Source organism: Chamaea fasciata, unplaced genomic scaffold, assembly GCF_029207755.1.
Source record: "Chamaea fasciata isolate MVZ Bird 193981 ecotype frontalis unplaced genomic scaffold, bChaFas1.0.hap1 SCAF_10, whole genome shotgun sequence".
NCBI classification, from domain to species: Eukaryota; Metazoa; Chordata; class Aves; order Passeriformes; family Sylviidae; genus Chamaea; species Chamaea fasciata.
Window position 1 is genome coordinate 11,696,313 of NW_027094095.1, and position 11,102 is coordinate 11,707,414.

The 11,102-nt window shown below is 40.5% G+C and overlaps 2 protein-coding genes across 7 annotated transcripts; one reads left to right on the forward strand and one right to left on the reverse strand.

Annotated features, from left to right (window-relative positions):
• Positions 1-1,121: 1,121 nt before the first annotated feature.
• Positions 1,122-10,822, forward strand: HENMT1 (HEN methyltransferase 1). 6 transcript variants are annotated; one of them, XM_066192323.1, is made up of 7 exons: positions 1,122-1,181; positions 2,361-2,489; positions 4,022-4,134; positions 5,881-6,015; positions 6,415-6,597; positions 8,189-8,366; positions 9,864-10,822. In XM_066192323.1, the coding sequence occupies exons 2-7, from the start codon at positions 2,376-2,378 to the stop codon at positions 10,257-10,259; spliced, it is 1,119 nt and encodes a 372-aa protein (XP_066048420.1). In that variant the 5' UTR covers positions 1,122-1,181; positions 2,361-2,375; the 3' UTR covers positions 10,260-10,822. The 6 variants fall into 6 exon arrangements, with proteins under 6 accessions (XP_066048420.1, XP_066048419.1, XP_066048421.1 ...); XM_066192322.1 differs by lacking the exon at positions 1,122-1,181 and adding an exon at positions 1,223-1,340; XM_066192324.1 differs by lacking the exon at positions 1,122-1,181 and adding an exon at positions 1,333-1,398.
• Positions 1,235-2,237, reverse strand: LOC136294877 (basic proline-rich protein-like). Its single transcript, XM_066193068.1, has 2 exons — positions 2,191-2,237; positions 1,235-1,862 (listed from the first exon to the last, which is right to left on the reverse strand). Exons 1-2 carry the CDS (start codon positions 2,235-2,237, stop codon positions 1,235-1,237), a joined length of 675 nt encoding a protein of 224 aa, XP_066049165.1.
• Positions 10,823-11,102: the final 280 nt, after the last annotated feature.

Consider the following 11,102-nt stretch of genomic DNA (forward strand, 5'->3'; position numbering starts at 1 on the left):
AGCAGTATTGCTGTATGTATATTCCTGTCAAATATCAATATGGACTAGAGTCTCCTGGCAGCAGTGCTGCATTAAGTTTCTTTTGCTATCAGATTTAATTACAATCACTGCAACTTTATGGGGAAAGTATTGGAATTGCCTACAGTTGTCTTTCTCATTCCAGTTACTAAAGGAAATAAATGTCAGCAGTTTAGGATTTCTTGATTCATGACTTTATATTGTGAGATGCTTTTATTCCAGTATAGTCATATCGTTTATTGCTCTGTGTAGAGTGCAAAAGTAAAAGGCTTCTCTAAAAAAACCTGCTTGACTTGTGGCTTATTGAGCTAACACAATTTGAGTATTCAGTTTGAAATTCTAGACTTAATGTCAAAATTACCTTGGAACTGAAGTTTCCAAGTAGCATCATTGACTTGGACCTCCTTTAAGTAGGGGGTGCAGTAGGTAACCTCTAAAGGTCCCTTCCAACATAAATTATTCTATGATGCCTTGAGACTGTTTAGTAGATGTGCCACTGCATAAGAGAAAAACAAAATAAAACAAAAATTTTAACCATAACTAGACTAAATCTTTTTTTTTTAAGTGAGAAAATAGTAAAAAAAGCCCTTTATTTTATTTAATGGGGAAAAATCAGAAGAATTGTTCAATACTTTTTTTCAGCAAGTAGATCAGACACCCTGGAGTCAAAGCAGATTTTCCAGCTCAAAACTGCAAGTAGTGCTCACCATCTCTTTCATGTTGCCAGTCTTCCAAAGATTGGATCTCCAATCCATGTCATCACCTGATATGGAACAATCAGAAAGGATATCTCTGAGATTATATTGTTCACAGTGGAGAATTATAACATCTGATAATTCTGAAGGTTTCACTTACAGTGGTATATTTTAGGGTGAATTCTTATGAACTGTTAGGAAGGAGAACATAGTGTGAATTTACAATGTGTTGTGAATTGGATTTTACTGTAAACTTTACTATTGTTCTTCTCTGTACTTTTTTTTTTGTTCTAAAGAATCCATTATACTGACTTGTAAGTAGAATTTCACGTGATGCCAGAATCCATAGCATTGTAAGCTGGTAAGTGTAAGACTTCTCTTAATAAACTTTCTCTCTGAGGTAAAAAAAAAAAAAAAAACAAAAAAAAACCACGCACCGAGGGAGGGTGGCACGGATCAGTCCAACAGGTGAGCCCTCGGCCGGCCCTTGGAGCTGGTTTATCGCCCCGCACTGAGGCGCCTTAGGGAACGTCCCCCGCACTGAGGGCTGGCCCTTGGAGCTCCCCGCGCTCCCCGGAGGTGCCGCACCCCGCTTGTGCCAGGAGGGAGCTCGCCGTGGGGGAGAAGGTGGAGCGGGAAGGGCGGGGGAGCCCCGCCGAGGGGCAGGGGCCGGCTGGGCCGGGAGGTGGGGGGCCGGGGGGCGGTGGGGTCGGGGGCCGGCAGGCGGTGGGTCCGGGAGGCGGTGGGTCGGGGGCCGGCAGGCGGTGGGGCCGGCAGGCGGTGGGTCCGGGAGGCGGTGGGTCGGGGGCCGGCAGGCGGTGGGGCCGGCAGGCGGTGGGTCCGGGAGGCGGTGGGTCGGGGGCCGGCAGGCGGTGGGATCGGGGGCCGGCCGGCGGTGGGGCCGGGAGGCGGTGGGGTCGGGAGGCGGTGGGGTCGGGGGCCGGCAGGCGGTGGGGCCGGCAGGCGGTGGGGTCGGGGGCCGGCAGGCGGTGGGATCGGGGGCCGGCAGGCGGTGGGTCGGGGGCCGGCAGGCGGTGGGGTCGGGAGGCGGTGGGGTCGGGGGCCGGCAGGCGGTGGGTCGGGGGCCGGGAGGCGGTGGGGCCGGCAGGCGGTGGGTCGGGGGCCGGGGTGTCTCGGGAGCCGGCGGGGCTCAGGCGGTGGGTGCCGCGGGGGGCCCCTCACGCGGGCGCTGCTGAGGGGAGCCCAGCGGGCCCGCTTAGCTCCTCAGGCGGCAGGGGACGGGTCAGTCCCCAGACGCCCAGCCGGCTTTTGTGCCTATATATACACAAATAAATATTTCTGTTTGTGTGTAAAAGACCTCGTAGAGCAATGAAGTTGTGTGCAGGCTTGGCCCAGATGCATTTGGCTGTAGTCTCTGTCCAGGTCTGCTGGATGGAGAGTGTTAGATTATGAAATTTGCTTCTTTAGATTTGTATATGATTTGTAGTTGTTTGCATAAGGTTATTTACATAATTACATGTGAAGGGAACAGCCTAATCGTCCTAATCCCAATATTTTTGTCATTCTTCGAATAGAACTCAGATCAGGTCTACCCCTGCTTAATTCGGACTCAAACACCACTGAAAACTTTGTAATTAGATATGTTATGAAGTGCTTCAGAAAATAAGAGTTAACCTTTTATTTTAGCATTGCCAGAATACTATGGATAAGAACTTTCAAGAAGGGTTTACGCAAACTATTAAGTTTCAACCTCCTTTGTACAAACAACGCTACCAGTTCGTTAAAGATTTAGTGGAGAAGTATAAACCTAAGAAGGTTGGTAAGTTTTGTCTCTTTAGGATATAAACTTGCAAGTAAGTTGACTCTTGGTATCTCAGGAAGACAAAATGCTTAAATGACCTGTTGACCTAATTACCAAACAACAGTAGTGGAGGAAGTGTTAAAACTGAATGGCCTTAGCAGATACCTCGTGATATGTTGTTTTTCAGGGGTACACAAAATTAATGTTACTTGATGGGAAGAGTGGAGTATTTAAGCAAGAGAAACGCCTTAGACTGTTTTTGAGAGTAGTGGGCACTCTGTTTTTAATTTAATGCTGCAGAATTTGGCTCAAGCTGCTTTCCTCATAGTTGTGTTTTGCTTTCCAGAGCTGTTAGTTCTGTGTAGCATGTCAGGTTTATGTCACCATTTGCATAGATAGCCTCAGATGAGAAGTGACACTGGGAGTGTGGGATTATGTGAGGCTAACTCATCTCCACTTTCTTAAAGTCTTATGGCCCTCCACCTGTGTTGTCACCTGTGTTCACCCAATATACCAGAGCTTTGTTTCACTACTCACTGTGAAAATTTAAATGATTTAAGTAACATTCTGTAGTGTTTGCTCTCATCTAATGTGTCCTCCCCACTTCCTTCCCCAAAAGATCTTCTCAAGTATGCAGTGTTTAACACTTAAACTGATGTTTATATCTTAGGGGACGTGCAAGGAACTGATGCACCTGCATTACTTATGTAATCATACTTCTAGTAGCTAATAAAAATCTAATCCAGTCTATGATGCAGTGGCACTGTAATCTGCTTTCAAAGAGAACATATTCACCAGTTTTACATTTGTCTTTAAAGGTTTGAATTTTCTGATTCAGGATATGGAAGGGGTGGGAGGGTGAACTTGCTGTTTACATAGATAAACTGGATGGAAACAAACCAGGATTTTCACATGGAGAACAGCAGTGTGCTTCAGCCTTGACTGAGCCTGAGAAACAGCAGTGGGGGTTGGTTTACATACTCAACTATCTTTTCAGCTTACAGGAAAGAATATCTATTATTTGACTTCATGGTCTGAATATCCCCGGAGTTCCCCACTTAAACATTAGACTGAGCCTGTAAACTTGTTTTATGCAGAGTCTTTGCTGCTAACTTGACTGCTGGTGAACCTGTTCTCAGTGTTTTGAAGGGAGGACTGAAAATACAGAGGAGAGCCCAGTGAAAGGCAGTGGTGAATGTGAAAATTGCTGCAGCTTTTATACTTAAAATCATACCTGATTGTTACCCATGTGGAAGACATTCTCCAGAGTCAGTGGGATGTCCTACATGTATTTGTTTGTAGCTGTAGTAACAAAAGGTTAATTTTTTTTTTTAAATCTTGCAGGATCTTCATATACACTTTTTTAAAAATAGTTTTCAAATCTGCATCTGTCCTGCTTGCTGGCAGCTGTAAGTGTTAGTTATGATTCTGAAATGCTTTATCATTGAGAAATTATTTTGATAAGTATGGAACTTTAATTTTTCAAGTCTCTGAAATTACTTAGAAATATATAGCATTTATGCATGTTTTAATATGTAATTTACAGGTGGCAGATTTAGGATGTGCTGATTGCAGCCTTCTCTGGATGCTGAAATTCTGCAGTTGCATTGAAGTGTTAGCTGGGCTAGATATCTGTGCAAATGTAATGAAAGAGAAAATGTAAGTTCTTTGGTTGTTTTGAAGTTGTGTTTGTCTTGACCTAATGGTGTGGTGGGTTGGTTGACCCAGGCTGGAGGCCAGGAGCTCACCAAAAGCTGCTCTATCACTCCCATTCCTTGGCTGGACAGAGAGACAAAATACAGCGAAGTGTTCATGAGTTAAAGGGCAGGGGGAGATCACTCATCAGTTACCATCATGGGCAAACCAGACTCCACTTGGGGAAATTAGTTGAATTTATTATCAAAATCAGAGTAGGATAATAAGAAGTAAAGCAAATTTTAAAAACACCTTACCCCTACCCCTCACTCCTTCATGGCTTTCACTTTATTGCCTATTCTCCACCTCCTCTCCTGCAGTGCTGCAGAGAGGTGAGAAATAGGGATTACAGTCAGTTCATTAGATGTTATTTCTGCTGCTGCTTCCTCAGGGAGAGAAGTCCTTCCTCTGCTCCAGCCTGTCACCTGCCCCATGAGGGAGACAGACTTCCCTGAACGTCTCCAACATGGGTCCTTCCCAGGGCTGCAGTTCTTCATGAGCAGAAGAACTCATGAAGAGCTCCACAGGGTGCAGTCCTTCAGGAGCAGGCTGCTCCAGCATGGGTGCCCCACTGGGTCACAGGTCCTGCCAGCCAAGCTGCTCCAGTGTGGGCTCCTTGCTGCAGAGGTTCCTGCCAGGACCTGCTCCAGCATGGCCTTCCCCTCAGAGAGGCCCCTCCTATGGCCCCTGGCTGCCTTGCCGTGCAAACCAAATACAAGTGGCACGGTGCAGCATTTCTTGTAGAGGCTTTCAAAATGAGGGTAACTGCAGAAATAGCAGTTTGGCAAATGAAGAGCTCTGTTTCACTGTTGGTTACACTGGATCTGTGCCTGGGGACTCCTGGTGTAGGTGCCCATAGCATCACCTAATGCAGCCAAAGGTCTGGGTCATGCAGAGGCCCTCAGGGTGTGCACATGTGAAAGAAACACTTTGTAAAGGCACTAATGCATGGAGTTAGGAATATCTATGTATGCTTATATGTGTCATTATTGTCTTCAGAAAGATCAGTTTTGGTCTGTTTGAAATCTACATGGAACTATTAGTCACCATGGTGGGGACTTGTTCTTGTTTGTCATTTTGAATTAGGAAGGTTAGCTCGATGTGTGGTGTCCGGTTTAGAACTGTCTAAAATGAGAGGTTCTTGTGATCTTTGAAGCATTGGTCTGATAGATGAATGCAGGTGTCTTGAAAGCAGATTAATACCATTTCAGTGAGAAATTAAGAATGAAGAGAAGTAACCTTTTATATTTAATATTTATTGTGCGTTTTGTCTAGTGCTGTATTTCAGAATGAAATTTGCACACGTACTTTGGTTTCTCTGTGTCTTTTACTTGGAAAAAATAGGTAATATGCTTGCCTAAAACTCCCCTTGAAACCCTGCAAGGCTTGTCTAAAACAGACTTACTGTATGTCTGGAATTGAACCGCTACCAGAATTTACAAGTGGCTCTCCAAGTGACTTGAGAGTATAATGGAAATTTTTATAAACACAAAGGACAGTTTCTGGATTAACTTCTGCTTTTTCTGTCCTACTGTAGGTAGTTACAAAAAGGGTTTGTATTGCATATTCTTTTTTATATTCATGTAAAGCAGTTAACCTTTCTGAGATTTATGAGGTATCTATGCAGAGTGTTAGCTAGTTCATTTACATGCACTATTTGTCTTGTCTTAAGGTTCTTCCTGTAACATCATATTTTTAATACTTTTGTAGGCATACATTGTCTCCTCTTCCTGTTGATTATTTGCAACCATCTGAAAGATCCCTAACTGTTACCTTGCATCATGGTTCAGTTGCCCATAAAGATCCTTGCATGCTTGGTTTTGACTTGGTCACATGTATTGAACTGTGAGTATTAGGACAATACAGAATGGTTTCTTATGTCTGTTAGAGTTCAGTTTGGAATTTTGTACATGCTCCAAACAGGCCTGATCAACCCCTTCAAGCAGAAGAGTAGAATTAGAAAACTAGAAAAGTGGTATCTTCTAACTTGTGTTTAAATTAGCCATACTAAGCAATTCAAGAAGTGCTTGTGGTGGGAGGAGGATACTCATGAAAAAGTACAAGATGCAAGAGGAGATTTGCTCAGGCAAAAACCCTGTGCTGCCACTTGGCCACAGTGCCAGTGCTCATATTGCAGAGATAGGTGTAAAATTACAAGTTACAGATAAGGGTTTGGGGTTATTTTGACTGGTTGTTAAGATTACAGTAGTGTGTTTTTAAACACAAACATCTTATTCTTTTCAGAATAGAACATCTGGAAGAATCAGAGCTGAAGAAGTTTCCTGAAGTGGTGTTTGGTTTCATGGCTCCAAGCATAGTTGTGATCAGCACTCCAAATTCTGAATTTAACCCTTTGCTTTCAAGAGTGATGTTATACAGGCATCCAGACCACAAATTCGAGTGGAGCCAAGCACAATTTCAGAGCTGGTAAGGTACTAAACATCATTTGCTGGGTGCATATGATGCAGCTCTGAGTGCCCAGTAGTGTGAGAAATGAGTGGCTGTGCATTTTCACAATGGTTCCCTCATGTGGTTTGCTGTCAGTGAAGTGTCACCTCCTGATTTGGTGGTTTCCTTGCTGTTAAGAGCAGTTAAGCACATTCTGTGGGGGTTTATATTTTATGGTAGTGGTTAAATTGGCTTTTACTGTAACAGCTCTGCAAAAAAGATTTAAAACTTTTACTTAATTTTTATATATCTTTATTACAATTAACACAGTTGAAATGTAAGATATCAATTAATCTTTTTGCATAATATCCTGCTATAGAAATTCTTCATAAAATCCAAGAAATGGATTTGCTATATATGGTGTGTAATCAAAGCACTCAGTAAGAGTATGCAAGCAGATTTATCAGATAACCACAGCAGTGGGGCACATTGAGCACAGGATAGTTTAATGGATCATGGCACCAGGAAGGATTTAATGCAAATCATATGCACATGACAGAGGGTTCCATAAAATCTATCTCATCCTTAATATCAGGAATGTAATAAAAATAAAACAAAGGGAAAGTGGGATGCTGTGATAACATTCAACTGTCAAGCAGTTGTGGAAGAAAATACATGGTACAATAAAGAATGCCATACCTCAATAGCCAACTCTTGGTGTATCTATCCTGGAAATTTTGCCCCTTAAACTATATTGTTTCTGCCATACACTTTAAAGTATCCAGTGATTTTTGAGTAAATAGTTTTGCAAAGCTGGATGCACGCATTTTTCCATACACAATGATACTAAAACCTGCCTGTAATTAGCTACCTTAGAATACCTTAGAGACAATTTCTATTACTTCAAGTAGATTTAGATTTTGCTTTTAGATAGATGTGAGTTAAAAATACTGATATCACTGAAGAAATGTGGGGGTTTTTTGAGCTGTAAACATGAGAAAGCCTTTGTGTTGTGAAATAGAAATATTACATTATCCTCTAAAATACATGAGATGTTAATTTAGTTTTCTTCTTTTTCATGGAGAATGATTCAGGTAAGTGGTGCAGTTTTGGTTCCCTGCCCCATCCCTTTGTTCACACTGGCTGATGTACTACAAGATACTTTTCATTTAGATGTTACACACTGTTGTAACCTTGATTAGGTAGATTTTAGTCTTTCTATATTTACAGCAAACCACTCTTTCTCTATTAACTGGTCTCTTGTGGTTTAGAGGTGCGTATGTTTTTTATGGGTTCTTCTGAAATAATTTTGTTCTTGAAAATCGATTTTTAGCTGACTTCCAGGTTGGTGACCAAGCAACTGTGAGCATTAACATTCTATGCACGTATTTTAGAAGAAACAGTAATGTTTGGATGGCTCAATTACTGATACTAAATGATTCAGACTATGGTAGGCATCCTACAGCTCTGGCACAAGATGTGACAGTGCTTATCTTCAGGCATGGGAGTATTGTTAGAGAAATTATGTTCGAGTCTTCACAGCCCTAAAGTCTTGCTCCTCCTTAAGAATGGGTCTTTATCACATGGAAAGATGAATATTTCATAAATTGGAATAATTTGTCTTTCTTAGGGCTCTAGAGACTGCTAGATGCTATAATTACTCAGTGGAATTTACTGGTGTTGGGCACCCACCAACAGGAATGGAGAAGGTTGGGTTTTGTACCCAAATAGGTGTGTTTGTGAGAAAATATCCCCAAACTGGTGAATCTCTTCAGTCTGAGAAACCCACTGAAGCAGTTTACAAAACAGTAAGTATTATTTTCTTCCTTTAGAGGTATGAATAAAGAGTAAAGTTGTCTATGACTGCCTGTGAGGTTGCCATCAGAACAAGACAGTCTCATTCTTTGTGTTTCCAGTTGTACAAAGGCCTTGAACTTTCAGGGTATTTGCTAAATAACAATATGGATAATCATTCTTATCTTAAGATACTCCTATCCTTGGAATGAAATTTTTCCTTTCTGCCAGCTATTTTTCCTCTAGTCCTTAATTTTATTTATTATGTGGCTCTTGGTAATGACACAGATTTTTCAGATGCATAAAAAAATTTTAAAAATCATGTCTTACTAAATGCCATGTGATATAAATCAAAGTTTTTTCAGAGTTGACATGAAGTAACAATGCAAAAATAAATACACTGTTGGGGTTTTATTCAATTTTATTAGGTCATAAATTATTTGTTTCAGTGAACATACTCTAATATTTCAGTTCTTCATGTAAAAATATCTAAATGTCTTCAAATGACTTGTGACCTGAACTGAAACATAAAGTGGTGTTGTGGCTTTATCTTTTACGGTTTCCAAGCTATAAAAACATTTGTAATTTCTGTATTTGAAATTTCTATGCATGTGAAATGTCACTTGTCATCTACTGCCATTAACAGAATTATGAAGTGCTCTTTAATGCTCACCAGACTTGGAAGTACCTCTAGGTGATGGACATGCACTAGAAATTGCTTCCATTAGCTCCTGTTACAGGGTCATTTTGGAGAGAGTTTTGGCATGGGCATCCTTTGAGATTAACACTCTTGTTTTATGTTGTGTGTTTCTTATCAAATTAATTTTTTTTAGGTAACTAATTTATGGGAATAATTCAACATTTCAAGATGTAATTGGAAAGTAAGAAATAATTACAGACAGTGGAACTTCACTGGTAGTGTGTTGGTATAAAGCACTTCCTAGTAACCTGGTGGGAATGAGATTGCCTACTTAGTTTCCTTAATTGCCTTGGAGTATAGCTCAGTGTAGAACACACTACAGGTTCACAGATTTTGATGTCACAATCTATTTTTAGCATTCCCTACAGCTGTGAGAGCATATTTAATGTTTTACTCTAAAAACAATAAATGACATGCTGTAGTCTTGGTTTCCAGATGACGGTTTTGGAAGTAGTAGAATTTCTGTCACTATGGAACTGTTCCCATAATGAACCCCATAATGCGAGACGTAACAGAATTATTGAAAAGAGGTAAAGAAGTGCAGGGCTTTACCTTGCCTGATCTACAAGTGTAGCTTGCAGATATAGCCTGTTGGGTTTTGGGGTGTTTAATTTCAGTTAACTGCCAGTGTAGTTGTAATAGAGAAAACCAGCTCATTGCCTAGTTCTCGTTACCTGAAACTGTTTAATAAGCAAAACAGGATTGAATAAAAAAAGATGTTCACATTTTAGAAGTTTTTTTGGACAGCAAATGTTAAAATCTGAGTGTGTGATAGTGATAAACATTTTATGTATTCTTGTATATTGTAAAGGTCTTCAAAGCAGTGTACCCAAGTCTTAAAGATGAGAAGTACTTGCAGAATGCAGTGATCAGTGAAGTTATTTCCACAGCCCAAATCATTAAGCACCGTTTAATGTCAAAACATAAGGAGTATGGTGACGATCCTGAGAGAAAATCCAAATTCCAGCCTTCAATGGACTGTTTTTCAGACCATCTTGGAAAAGTGCTTGTTGAAAAAAACGTGGAACCATTTGTCAGTGGAAATGAGGTTTACATACCTCTCACAACCATCTTTTCTTTTCCCAAAGTGAATCGACTTTGTGGTACCTTTGAGAAATTATGCAAGCTTATTGCTGGCAAGGTCACACTGAGCAGTGATGGTTCTGCTGTTATGTTCAATATTGAACATGAAAATGAAGAGAATTAGATCACAGATTTCTCACACAAAGCTCAGTTGAAGTAGTGAAAGTAGGTGTTTAAGAAGCTGTGAAATTGTATGTTCTGTGTGCTAACAAGAGCACAGACTCCTTCCTAACCTTCCATCAGTGGTATTTATCTGTCTGCACATCTAATTGAGTGAAGGTGAGTGCTTCTGACAAAGGTAACAATAACTCAGAGGGGTTTCAAGTAGAGTATCAGGGGCTAAAAGGAAATAATTAGTTCCCAAGAAGAAAATCAAGTATTTCTGTTTGCTTTCCATTGCTTTATTGTAGCTATCTTTACTAGATTATTTCTGGTAGTCTCTTGTTAGTTTCAAGGATAGTTTGTTTTACCATCTCCTGTGTTGTGCTGAATAATGTGAGTCAGACATAAGTTTAGTGCAATTTTTTTCTTAGTTTCTATAAAATTTGTAGATGCCTTTTTCAAGATGAATATATACTCAGCTTTGATAGAAACCAAATGTTGTTCTAGCTGAATTTAAATATGAAACCAGCATCTTTGTTCTGTTTTTGAAAAAAAAAAATTAAAAAATTTAAAGAACTGCAGTAATTGTGAATGCTAACCTGGCTCTGCTTTACTTGAAGAATTTTCTGTGTTTTCATGTGCAGCTGTTGTTCAAAACTGTAAAATCCAAATAGAATAGATGGAAAAAATGTAACAAGAACAAAACCCCACAACACAATCAAAAAAACCCCTCCAACACCAACATCAAGAAAAGAGTGCAGTATCCTGAATATAAGGGAAATAATGTGGATATCTATTGTTTGGTTATGGTCAAAATAGTTGAACAGAACACTTCTGATCAGTGTTCTGAATTAAAAATTTTCCT